Here is an 18,360-nt window from a genome sequence, read left to right on the forward strand (position 1 = left end):
AGGATATAACAATTTTCTCATGAACAAGGAGGACGAAAAGTTCACGGCTTTCATGACTGATCATGAAAGCTTTTATCATAAAGTCATGCCGTTCGGCTTGAAGAATGCAGGGGCTACTTATCAGAGGGCTGTCAACAAAATTTTTAAAGACTTGATCGAGAAAAATGTCGAAGCTTATGTTGATGATATGATGGTAAAGAGCATTGCAAGGACGAAACATATTGAAGATTTAACTGAGGTATTTTCAGTGCTGCGAAAATACCAAATGAAGCTAAATCCGGAGAAATGTGCCTTCGGAGTTTCGTCAAGCAAATTTTTGGGTTTCATGGTATCACAAAGAGGTATTGAGGCTAACCCTGCCAAAATACAGGCTTTGATTGATATGGAAGCCCCCAAAACTGTTTGGGATGTGCAATGCTTAACGGTGAGAGTAGCTGCATTGAACCGTTTCATCTCACAATCAGGAGAAAAATGCCTACCTTTTTTCAAAGCACTCAAAGATTTGAGGGGCAGTAAGGAGGCAAAGTGGACTGAGGAATGTCAGAAAGCTTTCAAAGAACTAAAAGAGACATTGGGAAGACCACCGCTATTGTCTTGACCAGAGAAGGGAGAAATCTTACAGCTATACTTAGTAGCATCCCCTTTGGCAGTCAGCGCAGTACTCGTTCGGGAAAAAGACAAGAAGCAGTGGCCTATTTATTATGTCAGCCACGTACTACTTGATGCGGAGACACGGTATTCTCAGATCGAGAAGTAGGCTCTAGCTCTTATGATAGCAGCTAGGAAACTACGGCCATATTTCCAGGCTCATTCAATCTAGGTATTTACTACTTTTCCCCTTTGTAAAGTTCTTCGTAAACCTGATTTGTCTAGAAGAATGGTGGCTTGGTCGGTTGAACTTAGTGAGTTCCAAGTAAGCTTTAAGTCTCGAACGGCAATCAAAGCCCAAGCACTAACCGACTTTGTAGTAGAAACTACTGCACCAATGGAAGAAATTGCTGAACCCACTATCTCGACCATTTGGGAGGTATATGTGGATGGTTCGAGTAACAAGCAGGGAGCAGGGGCTGGAATTCTCCTGAAGAGTCCTGCAGGATTTATTATTCGATATGCATTGAGATTTGCATTCGAAGCAAGTAACAACGAGGCAAAGAACGAGGCCCTAATAGCTGGATTTAGATTGTCAAAAGCATTGGCGATGGCAGACGTAACTATTTATAGTGACTCACAGCTTATTGTCAATCAAGTACAAGGGGAGTATGGTGTTAAGGAACCCCGGTTACAGAAATATCAAGACATTGTGCAAGTATTGCAGAAAGAATTCAGGAATCTGAAAGTATGTCAAATCCCAAGAAAAGAAAATACAATGGCAGATGAGCTATCCCGATTAGCCAATGCCAAAGAAAAGAATTTAGACCCTTCGGTCTACATAGAAGAGAACATTTCCAAGTTATCACGAGAAGGAAATTTACTATATTGAAGAAGAGCGTTGCTGGATGGATCCAATAGTAGAATATCTGAGAGATGATAAACTACCAGAGGATCCGCAAGAGGCAAGATTAATCAAAGTGCGATCAGTGCGATTCATTATACAGAATGGAAGGCTGTACAGAAGATCTTATTCTGGACCCCTTTTGAGATGCTTGGGTCCCGAAGGAGCGGAATTAGCTCTGGCTAAGGTGCATGAAGGAATTTGTGGTGCTCATATGGGCGGTCAGGCCCTGGCACACAAAATTTTGAGGTTTGGGTTGTATTGGCCTAAGCTGCAACAGGCTGCTATGGAATATGTTCGTCGGTGGAGCAATTGTCAAATCCATGCTACGGTATCTAAACGCCCAGCTGAAACCATGACTTCGATTCTAGATCCCATCCCTTTTGCAATGTGGGGAATCGATATCATGGGCAAATTCACCAAGGCGTTAGGTGGAGGAGAGTATCTTATAGTAGCAATTGACTACTTCACCAAGTGGGTCGAGGCTAGCGCCTTGGCAACCATCACAGAGAAAAAGGTGGAGAAGTTCATGCTCGAGTCAATCATATATCGGTTCGGGATTCCAAAAATAATCGTGATAGATCATGGCACTCAATTTGACTGTCCACGGTTCGAACAATTTTGCGGAACTTATTTGATTGAGTATCGTATGTCATCAGTGGCATACCCCCAAAGCAATGGCCAAGAAACCGAACGTTACTTGAGGGAATAAAGAGAAGGCTCGAAGCTGATAAAGCCTTGTGGGTCGAAGAATTGCAGAATGTACTGTGGGCCTACCGAACTACGGTTCGGACACCCACAAGAGAATCTCCTTTTACATTGGCTTACAGATCTGAAGTGTTGGCACCTGTCGAAGTAATGGCTAGAACACTGCGGGACAGAGAGTTCGAAGAAAAAGCGAATGAACAAGGACTGCTAGATAGCCTTGATTTGTTGGATGAAGTTCGTGTAAAAGCAATAGCACGAACTCAACATTATCAATGAAGGATAGCGTCACATTATAATACCCGAGTGAAGAATCGTCGGTACATAGCAGGAGACTTGGTATTGAGAAATACCTTAGCTTCAGATCCATGCCATCAAAGGAAATTGGACCCTTCATGGGAAGGACTATATATGGTTATTAAAGCAGTCGGTTCTGGGGCTTATAAGCTGAAGAACATGACAACCCAGAGAGAGTTGGATCGTTCGTGGAATGCCAGGCATCTGAAGAAATATTATCCTTGAAGATTATCATTTTCATTCATGATGTAACAAATTTCAACTCATTCAATACAATTATCAGTTTTCAACATACTGTCTTTTGATTGGGGGCATCATACAACACTTAAGAATGGATCCAGGGACAAAATCAAAAGGCATTGGTTTAAAACCCGAGTGAGTTCCTTCTACAAGGCATCGGCTTAAAACCCGAGTGAGTTCCTTCTCAAACTTATTGAATTTTTCCGGAAATTCTTAAGTAAAGGCATCGGTTTAAAACCCGAGTGAGTTCCTTCTCAAACTTATTGAATTTTTCCGAAAATTCTTAAGTAAAGGCATTGGTTTAAGACCTGAGTGACTTCCTTCACAAGGCATCGGTTTAAAACCCGAGTGACTTCCTTCTCAAACTTATTGAATTTCTTCGGAAACTCTAAGTAAAGGCATTGTTTTGAACAACTAAGACCTACTGCAACAATGACTCAAGTGACTGATAAAGTTCAAAGATGAAGTTAATTCTTTATTTCTTTAAACGACTAGAAGGGGCCAACCTTTACATCAAACATACATATGAGACAACAAGTGTTGGGGTACAATCTTCGTTCGGTCAAAAAAGAAAGTCATCATCGGTGATCATTAAGAAGTTAAACAAGATCAAAGCAGCTTTGTCAGAGGCAACACAGATTCAGGAAGAAGAAGAAGAACATAGTCGGGAAAACATATGTTATCATTTGTTTATTTCCCTCGGGGATTGCGAAGCATGATGCAAGTACAAAATCCTCTGCAATTCCATACTCTTTATCCAGCTTGACCGGGAGAAGTTTGATCCTTGATCAAACCTGCATTCAAGGCAAGCTCTTCATAGCTGAATCCTTTGAGAGGAGAATAGGGAGGAGAATCGTCAAGATGATGCATGATATCCAGATTTGGAGGTGGAAGGTCTGTTGCATCCTTGGTCCAGGCAGGAAGAGGAAGTCCCAGCTTTGCAAACACTTCAGGATGACAATTTTCGCGGTGGGGAGTCGTGTTGAAATAAGGATTTCTCCTTAGTATCGATTCCCATACCTCGGTCTCACCGTCCCGGTATGCCTGCAAGTTATAAGCGTTCAACATGTCAACAAAAGGCTTACTGTGCAAATACTTGAAGATTCAAGCCCTGCGAACATCAGTTGGGAGGGACTCAGGCAAAGGGATAATAGCTTGCCTTTGGGGTACCGCTTCAGACCCTTCCGCCCCTGGCTTTCCTACTTCCCGCTCCAGCCAATGGATCTTCTCCCTAGCATCATCCAAATCCGAACGAAGACGTTCGATCTCGGAATCTTCTCTCGAGCAATCTCCCAGGCTCGATTTCCAAGACGAGCAATCTCAGCATCCTTGGCTTTGGAGTCTTCTCGAAGCCTGGAAACCTCATCACTCAGTCTACTGAGTCTAGCGGATGCTTCCACTTGATTGTGGAAGTCACCAGTAAGACTCCTGCAACAACTTCAGAGTTAGTCAAGAGCAAAAGAAAAATCTTCAGAACAAAAGGTAATGAAGAAAAACTTACATCACCAGTGATTTCATAAAATCCCTGTCTGGGATCGTGGAGAGGGCTCTACTCTTTGCAGGCATTTGAGCAGCAGTGCACCATTCCAGTGCCTTGTCAAAATCGCCTGTCACCAAGTCAGACCTCTTCAACGACCAAGAAGGATGGAACACATCATCAGCCAACCTAGGGCGCTTCCTAGTGGCAAAATCCTCCAACTCCAAGGAAGGAGTGGAGGAGGATGCCAAACAAGCACTAGAGTTGGAAATAGGAGCGGCACCGCAAGGACCGCATCTTCCTCAGATGTCCGAAGGGTCTTCATCATAAAAGACCGAACGGTCTCTTCATCAGGGACGTCAACAATACAAGCAACTGCGGAGGGAGCCAAGTCCTCCTTGGAAGACCGAATGGTCTCTTCAAGCAGAGGGAGCGTGGGAGAAGCATCAACAGAAACTGTGAGAGTTTGCTCTGAAGATTCACCAATAGTAGTCTCCCCACGTTTAGAAGATTCGCCAGCAGCAATCACCTCAAAGGGAGCAACCTTCGTCGGTACTAGGGTAGTCTTCTTGCAGGAATTCGCCCTAATAAAGTCCAAGTTAATTCTTGGAGGCACTACAAGTGCAAAAAAGAAGTATCAGTATGAGAATCCAACAACTTATAGGCAGAAAAGGGAAAACCCTAAATTTATGTCGAACAGATATGCTAACGAACATCATTGAACTTCCAAGATGAGTAAAACCCCAAGTATGAATATTGTGGAGATTACTCAGGGAGAAAAAGAATTCGTGACATAGACCAGAGAAAAAGACTTACTTGTTTAGATTCTGATAAAAAATATTGTTGGAGGACAAAAGTACGGATACGGCAAAGGAAGACAGGATGTTACTTTGCAAATCTATCGACAGAATTAACTTGCAGATAGCGAGATAAAAATGAAGTACCCTTGAGGAGTTTAAATAGCCTCAAGGAAAGATGCGATGGTTGAAAGCCCCAGATAATCAAGGGACAGGATCGAAGAAACGCTTCAAATTCCTAAAAACGCAGGATCAACGGTCAGGGGATAACGACGCTTCAAATTCGAAATACGAAGGTTGAACTAAGTTTCCACGTGGAACAGTATGCACCTGATACGAGGATACTGCCAAATACCAACCATCGCACCAGCATTAAATAATAGAGTATTTCCAATTCCTTGGGAGGAGCAATTGGTATACGAGTACAAGGAAATGTTTGGGCTTCGTCATAAAAGGAGCAGTTGGGAGATAAAAATTCATATGGCACAAAGGTTCAGAGAATTATTGATCGAACACATCTCCCTGATATCCTGAACGTTATCTCCCATTAAGGTACAAGTTAATCTACGTGATAACTTATATCATTCACATATTATTCTTAAGATAATTCCTTGGGAATGATATGAGGAAGTATTAAGGCAATCATTGGAAGAGTTCGAGAAAAAGAAGACTGATTTCTATTTCATTAAGACTGTAGAGGGCCAACCCTTACAAAATGAAAAAAAGAGAGATGGTTTCCTATGATTCTTCCTCACTGTCAGCCGAGGAGTCTTTATCAGGGTCTTTCTCAAAAGCAAGCTATTGAGGTTCTTCAGGAAGTGGTGGTGAATCAGCAAGATACTCCTCCATGTTTGGGTCTTCTGGAATGGGATCCTCCTCTTCCAAACCCAGTCAGGAAAAGGCAACTTAAGCTTCCTGAAGGTTTCCTTGTGACACACCTCCCGAAAGGGAGTTGTGTCAAAAGAAGGATCAGATTCAAGGATTTTTTCCTAGACATCATTCTGCCCAACTCGGTAAGCTTGAAGGTTGAAGGAGCCCAACAAGTTGTTAAAGGGAACGTTGTTCAAATATTTCCGAATGCAGTCCCTCCGAAGATCTGGTCTAATATGTTCGGGCTTGCTAAGAACTTCCATCTTCAACAGGCGTTCGTTCTCCAAGGACTTAAACTCGAGGCTCTCACCAAAAGTAGTGGCCTAATTTTTATGCTTCTTGGCCTCAAGTTCGGCAGCAACATCACGAATAATTGACGAGTCAAGTTCCTTCCTCAAGGAATTCATCTCCTCATTGTGCTTCTCCTTCAACTCTTCGGCTGCTTTCTTCATCTGGTCTACTTCAGAATTGGCCTTCGCCAAATTCTCTTCGCAGGTCTGCAGCAAGGAGCCGTTGCGACCAACTCAGCTCAATGCCTCCATGTGTTGATAAAAGCTCAACACAACATTCCTAGAAAGACAAGGAGATTATCAGAAAGTCTCAGGGGAGATTACAAAGCAATTAGCAAAAGATCAAGAAAAATAATAACTTGTGGAATGACAAACGAGAACGTCATCCTCCAGGGTCTCAAAGGCCTGACGATCGGTAGGCATGAGGCCGAGAGAGCTCCATTTAGCAACCTTCTCGGGATCCTGTGTTGCCCGATCTGTCCGCGTCAGGGTCCATTGAGGCATGAAGATCTCCTTAGAGTCTTTATTCTTTTAGGATTTCCTCGGGGCGGAAGCGTCAGCTGAGTCGTGCTTCCTTTTAGTTCGATTGGGAGAGGGGATGTCTACTCCTTCCACCATTGGTTTCTTCCCTCTCCCCAAAGCCTCAACCACTGGCTTCAGGTTCCTGATACCCTTATAAGAAGGGTCTGGAGGTGGTGCAAAAGCTATATGTTCTGCAGTCAAGGCTCAAGGAGATCGTTGTTCAGCAGTCACAACAGCCCTGGCAGCCTTCACCCAAAGACTTTCGGGATTCATTCTTGGAGGCACTGCAAAGAAGGACGAAAGTCAGAGTTGAAAAAATTCACAGTATTTTCAAGAAAGTGAAACGTGGCAGTTAGAAAGCTCACGTTGAGCCAACCCCCAGTACTGAAGGATGGAGTTGTATTCCATCTCATATCCATGTATCTCTTGATACCATGGAATTGACTTGATCTTCCCGACAGCCGTTCTATCTTCTTTGGATAATGGAAGGACCCGGTTACCCTCAGAGTATGAAGTGTACTGCTTCCAAACGGTCGAGAAGTTAAGATCTGATTGAGGCGCTCGGCAAAAAAAATACCGCTTGCGCCATCCTTTATGATTGGAGGGGCAAGTTCTTTTGGCAAGAATGTTGCCCGTCCAGTCAAGCTCAATTTTGTTGCGCTTAGAAAGCACAACCCAACCAAGAGGGTGGAAAATAGAAAGAACATGAAAATGTACAAAAAGAGGAAGAGAAGGTGTGATGCCAAGTTCAAAGCATAAACCCAAGAAGCCGACGATGAGACGCCAGCTATATGCGATCAGCTGCACGCCTAGCCTTCCAGAAGTTGTATTAGCACAAATATGGGCGGGCATGTAGTCCTAGCACATGCATATCCTTTCTTACAACTTCTTCAACAACCAATTTAAGCCTACCCCTACCTCTTTTAGCTCCATCTACTCAGATCTGATCACTCTTCCTTTCCGGAACCTCTAACAGCCTCCTTTGGACATTGCCCAGACCTGATAAGATGATCTCATAAAGTTAATAAATAAAAAAAATGTAAGTTCACGACATGTTCTCCTGCTTATTACTCTATTGTTACTGACATAAATCACAGTTGTGGCAAGAAATTTTGCAAAATTGTTTCAGTTAATGTGCATGACTGTCAAGCGAGATTTCAATCCGTTGGACCCAAAATCACAGTCGAGATTTAAATTTCGACCGTTGAATTTCAAGGGTTGAGATTTCGATCCATTGGACCAAAGTGATTCATTTGACAGTCCTGCTCATTAAATGCATAGGACTGAAGCAAAGTCCAAAATTTCGACTTAAACAAAGATAGAGTCCCCACCGAAATCGATTCCAATTTTCTCTTTTGCACTATCAGCATCCTCTTGCTTTTATCTGACCCCTCTCATGGCACGACAGCTAGAATCCTCTCAATGGGAATCTTATCCTGTTATTTTTAAAACTCTTCACCTCTCTTCTGTTAACTGGTGGCACCCCTGTTATTGGTTGATATTTCAGTCTAAACTCTTTGCAACACAGGCTGTCCTGTATATCAAAATAAGACCAACTTTTGGGGTTTTCAAGGGCTTCCTAGGAGTAGAACTCACTCCAAGTTTTTTTTAACTAATTCTGAGGTACTCTTCCGCCAGTTTAAAAATCTTATATTTCTGCAACTTCTTCATTTCAGATTTGAAAATTTTTAGATTATTCCGAATCTAGCCATTTGATTCTTTTCTTTTTTTTTCTTTCCTTTTTTTGACAGGGAGCAGGGTACAACTTAGACTGCTGAAATAGATCCAATCCAAGTTTCAATTTGGTTTTATCATATTTAATTTGAGTTCAATTGAGTTTTGGTTTTCTGCAATCTTCTACTTAATCAACCTGTGAATCTAATCCCACCTTTTGACGGCTCCTGTACTCTATATCTGTGATTGACTCATAGAATTTGAGCCTCATCTAATAGGGTTGAACTTCTGTTGACTATTGGGTTGATTTATTGAGTTGAGTTAGCTTGGGTCTTTAACTGGTAAGTTATATCATCACCAGACTAGCAGAAACTAGCCAATACTAGTTGATATTAGTAAGATATCAGGATAATTGTCCAAACGATATCAGGATTTGCAGCCGCAAATCCAGCCTTCTATTGTAAAGGATGTACCTAATGCACGAGGCTCCTGCTTTTGTAGTTCTAAGGACAAGTCATTACATAGCATGCATGCATGCAGCCTTACCCTTGCTTTCATGAAGAGGCCCTGATCACTATGGAGCCAGCCTCTAATAGCCGTTAAATAGTTGGATACTCCTCAATACTTAAACAGTCCACTAGATCAAATGTTTTCTAATGAATTAGAGTCCAAGAGAAGAAGAAAAAATGACAGCAAAATAATTGAAGCATATTAAAAAAAGGCATATCTCAGTAAGCACCATGGAAAAAGTACATAAATCATACTATCATACTACTATTATAAAAGCATGAACTAAAGAGAGATGGCTACATTTCTCTTCTCTTAAATGTCCTTATTCATTCAGTCATTTTGAACATAAAATCCTTAATTAAGAACGACCAAACTTGTAATTTGACATATAATAATATAATTATTGTTATTCTTTAATGAAATTCAACGATTCATATTCCAAGGTAGGGGTGTCAACTAGGGGTGTAAACGGATCGGATTCGGATCGGATTGTGATATATCCATATCCGCATCCTATTATATTCGGACGGATTCGGATAATATCCTATCGGTTTTCGGTCGGATTCTATCAGATTCGAATGATAATCGGATAGTTATTTTCTTAAGTAGATTATTCTAAATGGGCATAAATATAGATTGAATACAAATTTTCGACTACCTATTTACATTTTTACCTTTTTATTTGTGAGAGCTAGGTTTGAAATTTAAGAATTTAACAACTTTGGTAACTATTTTAGTAGAAAATCTACAAAAATAATCACATTTCATAGGTAAACTTTATAAAAATAAGAATAATAAATCTAGATAAGTAACTTAATCGGATAATTTTATCGGACGGATAATATTCGGTAAGTAAGGGGTATACCATATCCGTATCCTATTAATAATCGGACGGATTCGGATACCCCTAAACGGATGCGGATGCGAATTCGAAAGCGGATTTTGGTTATCCATTTACACCCCTAGTGTCAACGGTTCGGGTTGGGCCGGTTTCCGGTTGGGCCCTACTGATTTCGGGCTGAAAAGCACTCAGCCCAAACACGGCCCATTAAGAATATAACGGTTTCGGGCCGGTGCGGTTTGGGTTCGGGCTGACTAACGGTTTGGGCTAACGGTTTCGAATTGGGTTTACTAACGGTTTGGGTTCGGGTTTACTAGCGGTATGTTTTGAATATCTTATTGATGTGTGGAATTTATCAAGAGCATGTAAACACATATAAACATTAAGTTATCTTCAAATCTTTTGTGTAGAGTATTCAAAACCAAAAACTCTTTTTCTATAAAGAAGTAAAAATTATAGAACTAATATACAAAAGAAATCTAGAATCTTGATGAATTTTAGTGGGTTGTAATTGTCTATTCTCCTTTCCCTTCTTAACACTTGTAAAAATGATCAAAATAAAGCATTAAAAGATTTTCAAATGATAATACCTTCGCTAAATATTTACTAAACCCATCTTCCAAATGGCAAAGGCTTTGGCAGGCTTGTTGTTTGCATATTCCAAAGCAAAACAATTAAGAAAACAAATAGAAACTTGGGGGTTTTCTTGGCTTTTACATTTAGATTTATTTTATTTTATTTATTTATAACGGGTTTAACGGGTTTGTTTGGGTTCGGGCTGGTTTCGGGCCAAACGGTTTGGGTTAGTGGGCCGCACACGGGCTAGCCTGGCCTAGCCCGAACCGTTGCGGGCTGAGGTTGTTCAGCCCAAACACAGCCCATTAAGCTTCGGTGTGGGCCGGTTTGGGCTACAACGGGCCGGTTCGGGTTAGATTTTGACACCCCTATTCCAAGGTTAGTATTCCAAGAGAATTGGCCTCTCCAATATTCATTCATAAAGAAACCATTTCTATTCTAGAATCTCTAACTTCCATCTAGCCCTAAACCTTTCTCTTCGTTTCTCCCTCTCCAAGATCTACCTCCACAACGAGATTCTATCCATGATTCCTTTAATCGTCTCTCTTCCTCTCTCTATCTTCTCGAAAGTCATTCCCTCTACATCCTTTCTCTTATGGGAAAAAAAAAAAAAGAGAGTATTCTACAAGTTTCTCTTGGAAGAAATGGGGAAGAAAGCAATTCAACAAGTTTGAGTTTATTTTCTCTTCTGTTGTTGTTGATTAGTGAATAGTGATTTCTAAAGTAACTATTACTTTCAGATTTGAATAGTGATTTCTAAAGTAACTATTACTTGCAGGTTGCTAAAGATGTCTTTTCTAATCCACCTACGAAATCAAAAGAAAGATATTAGCTTTTACACTTAATAAACAGTTTCGTTGTTCTTGAGGTGTTTATGGTGATCAATTAATGTTTGGGTGGTTTTCTTTTATTTCGATTTTAAGGAAGAGGAATGCCAAGGAGAGCTTGGAAAACTGGTGAGGGCCAAGAAGCAGAAAATAGCTGAGCAAGAGCTTTTAAGAAACAGAACATAATGGAGTCGACATCACAAAAACAACTGATGGTGGTGGGAATCGACAAGAGCGAGAACAGTTTCTACGCTCTCAAGTGGGTTCTCGATCGCTTCTTTGTGCCCTACCCTACCAATCCCCCTTTTAAGCTTCTTGTTCTTCATGCCAAGCCTTTTCCTACTTCGGTTGTCAGAATCCCCGGACCTGGTAAGCCTCTGCCCTTCTTACCTGCATTTTTCAACTTCTCTCGGTTAAATTCTACTTGTTTGCGTTTCCTGGATAATTGAGGTTCCCTTCTGATGTTACTTCAATTTGCAGGACTTGCCGAAGTTTTGCCTATTGTCCAATCAAATCTCAAGAGGAAAGCAGTTAAAATTGTAGCGAAGGCCAAGGAGCTCTGCCAAAGGAAATCTGTAAGAATCATCCTAATAATGATTTTACTCATGAATCCTACCCAATACCCACGAAGAAAAACGGGGGAAATTTTAATCCGGCGTTTGAAATTACTCTCGCTATTAAGTTTTTGGATTTCTGAAAAAGGTTTGATTCATATAAGTTGTGATAAAATTCATATGGCCGTATTTGTTCCCTGTAGAAGATCGTAAGTGGTAAAACACCTTCTCAACAACCAGACTATCTTTCTGTGCCCTAGCCAAAAATTTGTTGTTCTAAACTGAATCTTGCAATTGTGAAGTCATTGGGAATATGATACGACTAATTTGTATAAGAGGTAGAATGAGGAGGAACAGAGGATTCGAAATAGAAGAAGAGACAGAATGAGAGCAGAGCAGAGAGATAGACTGAGAAGGATAAGGCTTAATTCTTCATATCTCTATCGTTCTAACACACCCACTTTATAGTGGTCCCGGGTCGGTTACAACAGAAATATCGAGTTATGCAAAATTACTAAAATAAACGAGACAGCTGTTTGGCATTTTACACATATGATTCTAGAGCCTTCGGGCGTCTTCCCTTGCGAATTGAACGTCGTAGTGGTTGTGCCTCTTCACCGTCAGTGGTTGCTTCCATCACCACTCGCTGAGTTGTATCAATACCACCAGCTGGGGAAGGAACCTTGTCCTCAAGGTTCAGGGACGGGTACCTGCGAGAAAGTTCAACGCGCGCCGAAACGCGAAAGGGGCCGAAATAACGCTTGGCTAGCTTCTGGTTTGGACGCGCAGCAAGGGTTGTTTGTCGGTAAGGGCGGATTTTTACCCAAACCCAATCTCCCACACTGTATTCTCGATCGATACGGTGGTGGTCGGCCTGAGATTTCATACGAGCTTGGGCGCGAAGGAGGTGTTGACGCAGAACAGAGAGAGCTGCATCACGAGAAATGAGTTCTTGATCAACAGCGTCGGCAGAGGTAGAACCGGGAATATAGCGTATTAATGTTGGGGGTGGTCTGCCGTAGACAAGCTGGAATGGAGTGCTCCCTGTGGAAGAATGAAATGCTGTGTTATACCAATATTCGGCCCAAGGAAGGAGGTTGACCCACCGTGTTGGCATGTCATCCGTAAAGCTGCGTAGGTAGGTTTCAAGACAACGATTCAGAACCTCTGTTTGCCCATCCGTTTGAGGGTGGTAAGCCGTGCTCATTGCAAGCTGAGTACCCTGTTGCTGAAGTAATTCACGCCAGAACAGGCTGAGAAAAATTGGGTCCCGGTCACTGACGATGGTTTTAGGGAGACCGTGGAGGCGAACAACATCGTGCAAAAACACAGTAGCCACACGAATTGCTGTAAAATGAGGAGCAAGAGCAGTAAAGTGTGCGTATTTACTGAGGCGGTCAACTACTACCATGATGGCCGATTTGCCGGAACTGAGGGGAAGCCCTGTTACAAAATCCATGGATAAATCTTCCCAAATAAGTGTTGGCACGGGTAAGGGTTGGAGAAGACCCGCAGGTTTGGATTGCAGGGGCTTAGTCTGTTGGCAGATAGAGCAAGCGGCGACATATGTTTGAACGTCTCTGCGTAATCCCTTCCAAAATACATTTGCCGAGATTCGTTTATATGTGCGCAACCAACCGGAATGACCTCCTTGCGGAGTATTGTGATATTCATATAAAAAGCGCTGTTGAAGAGGTTTGGGGATGATCAGGCGGTGATGGTGATAGAGGATTCCGTCTCGCCAGCTATAACCCTTGGCAGTTGGGGCAGCAGATTGTATATCGGCGATGAGCGGATGGAGCTCCGGGGAGGTTGCCGTTGCCTCGCGCAATGCTGGTAAGAAATTCCAACTGATCTGTGTTAAAGTTAACTTGTGTAATGCTGTAGATCCGTCGAGACCCGTCTGAATTGACTCGCCTGGGCTGGGCTGTTGGGCTGCAGCATTTATTTGGGCAATGGACTGAGGCCCATGGGCTCGAGAAAGGGCATCAGCAGCCATGTTATCCTTGCCTGGCTTGTATCGAATTTCAAAAATGTAGCCCACTAACTTTGTTAGCCACTTGGCTTGTTCAGGTGTTTGGATGGTTTGGCCTGTTAGCTCTCGGAGACTTCGATGATCAGTCAGGATGATAAATTGGCGGCCCAACAAGTACTGGCGCCAACGGGCCACTGCCTGAGTGATGGCATACATCTCCCTTACATATGTAGAACTTAATTGCATTGTAGGAGTCATTTTTTTGCTAAAATAGGCAATTGGATGTGTGCCTTGGGTCAATACTGCTCCCACTCCAAGACCTGATGCATCCGTTTCTAATGTAAATGGCTCATTAAAATTTGGGAGAGCTAGCACTGGAGTTTGAGTGAGGACGTGTTGCAGCTTCTGAAAGGCTCCCTGTGCATCCTGATTCCATTTAAAATTTCCCTGTTTGAGAAGTGATTTGAGTGGAGCAGCTATATTGGCATAGCTCTTGATGAAACGGCGATAATATCCGGTTAAGCCCAAGAATCCCCGTAGAGCTCTTAATGTAGAGGGTATAGGCCACTCAAGGACAGCTGCTACTTTAGTTTGATCCACTGATAACCCTTGAGACGAAACCACATGTCCTAGATATTCGATGCTCTGTTGCCCAAATGCACATTTAGATAACTTTGCATATAGCTGATGTTCCTGCAACAACTCAAATACCAATCTTAAGTGTTGTATATGGGCATGCCATGATGGGCTATAAATTAGCAGATCATCAAAAAAGACTAAGACAAACCGTCGAAGGTATGGCTTAAAAATGGAATTCATCATAGATTGGAAGGTAGATGGTGCATTCGTCAGCCCAAACGGCATGACTAAAAACTCATAGTGGCCGTCATGTGTACGAAAGGCTGTCTTGGCAACATCGTCAGTGCGCACCCGGATTTGATGATAACCGGAACGAAGATCCATTTTAGAAAATACCTGAGCACCATATAACTCATCAAACAACTCGTCTATGGTAGGTATAGGAAATCGGTCTTTGATAGTAACGGAGTTTAGGGCTCGGTAGTCCACGCAAAAACGCCATGTGCCATCTCTCTTTTTTACCAACAGTACTGGAGAGGAGAAGGGACTGGTACTGGGTTGTATGATACCAGCAGAAAGCATTTGGGTCACTTGGGTCTCAATTTCATTTTTTTGGAAATATGGGTATCTATAGGGCCTGACATTCACGGGCTCAACTCCTGGTAACAAATGAATTGAGTGATCTTGGGCTCGGACTGGGGGTAGGCCCATGGACTCTTTAAAAATACCATTGAAGTCGGTCAATAAGGAGGCAAGATCTGGTGTAAACTGGTTCAATGGAGTCTGTTCAGTGAGTAAGAGCTCCAACCGAAACAAGGCCCATCCATACCCATTATCTAAGACTCTATGAAGGCCCTGATATTTAATGTGTTCAGGCCCACGGGACCCATCTCCCTCTAATGTGATTGAACGTTGGCCATGGTGAAATCGAACTGTTTTTTTGGCATAATCAAACATAATTGGACCCAGGGTAGCCATCCACTGGACTCCCAAGACCAGATCGGCTCCACATAGAGGTAGGACATATGCATCAATAGTCATAGAAAATTGTTGAATGTGCACAGTCAAATTACGTATTAATCCTTCACATACCAACCTATTTCCGTCGCCCACCATGACGTGAACATTTGTTACTGGTTCCACCGTTGTGTTCAAGAGTGGCAGCATATGGTTCTGAATGAAATTATGGGTGCTTCCTCCATCAAGCAATATCTGAGCAGACTGGCCGGCTATCCTTCCGGTGAAACGGATCGTGGTGGGTGAAGACATACCAGTGAGGGAATGATAAGATAATTCGGTAGGTTCTTCAGCTGATGAGTGACTCGGTTCTGAAGGTTCGGCTGCCCCTGAAATCAGCAGAGTCGCACTATCCTCTTCATCGTATTCCAACAGGAACAGTTGCTTAGTCTTGCAGCGGTGTCCTGCCGAAAATCTCTCATCACAATTATAACACAATCCTTTCTCTCTACGATGTTGCATCTCAGCAACTGTTAGGCGTTTAATAGGAATGGTGTTTGATGGCAGTAAGGATGTGGCTGGTTTGGAAGGCCCAGATCCTATGAATGAAGGTGTAGAGGTGGAAGGTTTTGTAGAAAGTGGTATGGATCGAACAAAAGGTCGTCTACCTTCAGATAACTTTTGTTCCTGAATGCGAGCTAGCATCATGGCATCCATTAATTCTACTGGACGAAAGGATTTTACCTCATGGCGGATGTCAGATCGGAGTCCTGAAATGAAGAAACTAACCAAAAATTCGGTAGGCAGGTCTTCTACACGATTAGCAAGACCTTCGAACTGTGCCTGGTAATGCTCTACCGTGGTAGTCTGAGTTAGCTTAGCCAAGTTTTCTCGCGGGTCGTCATATGCTGTTGGTCCAAACCGCATTTCTAAGGCTCTCGTAAAAGCGCTCCAAGTTGTGAAGAATTTGGATCTGGTCATCCACTGAAACCATTGTAATGCTAACCCTTCCATATGGATTGATGCTAAAGTCAAGCGTTGTTCGTCAGGGGTTGCGTGAAACTCAAAGAATTTTTCAGCTCTAAAGATCCAGCCGGAAGGATTGGTACCATCAAATTTTGGGAAATCGACACGAGCTGATCGAGTCTGAATTGAGTTTGGAGAAGCTATTGCTGTTCTGGGAGGAGATCCCAGGATGCCGCGGCTTTCCGATCCCGGCGTTGCTGGTGTAGCTCGACCATCCATCGTTGTTAACCTTGTGATAATCTCATCTAATAGAACTCGCTGTTCAGTTAGAGCCTCTCGTTGATCTGTCAAAATCCCTTGTAGTGATTCGATTTTTGTAGCATGCTCACCTGATGCAGCACTCAATTGCCTGAGTAGCTCTTCAGCTTGTCGTCCTCGAGTCCCTTCAGCCATGGCAGAATCCGGCAGGTCGGACCAATGATACGACTAATTTGTATAAGAGGTAGAATGAGGAGGAACAGAGGATTCGAAATAGAAGAAGAGACAGAATGAGAGCAGAGCAGAGAGATAGACTGAGAAGGATAAGGCTTAATTCTTCATATCTCTATCGTTCTAACACACCCACTTTATAGTGGTCCCGGGTCGGTTACAACAGAAATATCGAGTTATGCAAAATTACTAAAATAAACGAGACAGCTGTTTGGCATTTTACACATATGATTCTAGAGCCTTCGGGCGTCTTCCCTTGCGAATTGAACGTCGTAGTGGTTGTGCCTCTTCACCGTCAGTGGTTGCTTCCATCACCACTCGCTGAGTTGTATCAGAATATCTTCTCTGATTACAGTAGAGAAATTTTTGATTAAAGTTGTGATAATTAAGTGTTTTAACCTGGTCATTTTACCATCATACGAAGCTCTACTGAGCAATTTGATAAATATGCAAGTGGATGATGTAATAGTAGAGGTGGCGGAGGGAGATGCTAGGAATGTTCTCTGTGAGACTGTAGAAAAACGCCATGCTTCCATGTTTGTGGTAGGGAGTCATGGTTATGGAGCTATGGAAAGTTGAGCTTATGATCCTCGAGTATCATTGATTGATAAATGGTAGGAGCAAAGAAACAAATTTAGGGGAATCCAATTTCATCGTCTGTTTATTACTTTGAATATCATTTTCTTTTTCATTATCTTGTCTTCATTGTGCATTTCCAACATTTTGAATAGTGCTACTGAATTTGATTTCATGGCTACCGCAAAACCATCATTAAAACCCCGATATTTAAAGTTGAAATATTATATAAATACTTCTAGAACATGAAGCATATTGCCAAATTTTCTTCTTATGCTATAAACTGTGGCCAAATGATATCGTATTGAATAGAGAATTTGGGTAATGAATTCTCTGGGCCGAAATTTCGTCATTATACTATAGACTTTGGACAAATGATATGTATTGAATAGGGAATTTGATAAAAGAGCTGAAAACTTCAGTTTTTGCTCCAGGGTATGCTTTTTGTGTCCCAAAATGAGTATGCTTACACACTTGAAGTGGGTGGCATAATATATACAATAACTGATGTGGAAGAGCTCGGAGTGTGGATGAAGGCTTGTTTGGAGGATCACCCTCTCTTTGAAGCGATCCACGGAAGAAGAGCTTAAAGTGGACCCGGTTGTGAAGCTTTTGACTTCATTCGAGGAAGGGCGAGAAAGTGGCTCGAAATGAAGGTCAAACATTTCAGGTAGTTTATAGACGCATTGCAGCCCCTGAGGAGAAAGCAGATTAATTAAAGAAGCTTGGTGAATTTTGGTCCTCGGTAAGAACTTAGAGATGGCATGCTGGACAGTTCCAGATTGATTGTGATATGGAGAAATTATGATCAAACTGGGTTCATACCTGGTTCGACCCTCGACCCCGGTCGAGACAGAGGGAACCGACTCGCTCCCGAGCGAACCAGATCCAGAAGATGGCTTGCTGAGGAAGAAAACTTATTCAGCTACAAGTACGCCCTAATCCTACTTATGGATTAGGTTAATTACCCTAATGATGGTAGACTCGAATTGACGGCTGCGGCTAATCATTATAGAAGGGATAATCATCACATAACCTAAAGGTTATCTCAGGAGTCCTCTACTAGTCCAAACTAGTAGAAATCGATTGCTTAACGGATCTAACTGTTAAGATCCAACGACTACCCGAAGAAGGCTCAAGTGCATC

General features: G+C 42.4%; 1 protein-coding gene across 1 annotated transcript; it reads left to right on the plus strand.

Annotated features, from left to right (window-relative positions):
• Positions 1–11,129: 11,129 nt before the first annotated feature.
• LOC149007461 (uncharacterized) lies at positions 11,130–17,804 on the plus strand. The gene is made up of 3 exons (XM_089167070.1): positions 11,130–11,487; positions 11,599–11,693; positions 17,649–17,804. Exons 1-3 carry the CDS (start codon positions 11,304–11,306, stop codon positions 17,802–17,804), a joined length of 435 nt encoding a protein of 144 aa, XP_089023196.1. The 5' UTR covers positions 11,130–11,303.
• The last annotated feature ends 556 nt before the right edge of the window (positions 17,805–18,360 follow it).

This window comes from Hakea prostrata, chromosome 8, assembly GCF_041222555.1.
Source record: "Hakea prostrata isolate BN-2017 chromosome 8, UWA_Hpros_2, whole genome shotgun sequence".
Lineage (NCBI taxonomy): Eukaryota > Viridiplantae > Streptophyta > Magnoliopsida > Proteales > Proteaceae > Hakea > Hakea prostrata.

Coding starts and splice junctions, on each gene's coding strand:
- LOC149007461 (XM_089167070.1), top strand. CDS start 11,304: ATGGAGTCGACATCACAAAAACAACTGATGGTGGTGGGAATCGACAAG. Junction 11,488..11,598: donor TGTCAGAATCCCCGGACCTG/GTAAGCCTCTGC, acceptor TTCAATTTGCAG/GACTTGCCGAAGTTTTGCCT. Junction 11,694..17,648: donor AGCTCTGCCAAAGGAAATCT/GTAAGAATCATC, acceptor TTTTTGCTCCAG/GGTATGCTTTTTGTGTCCCA.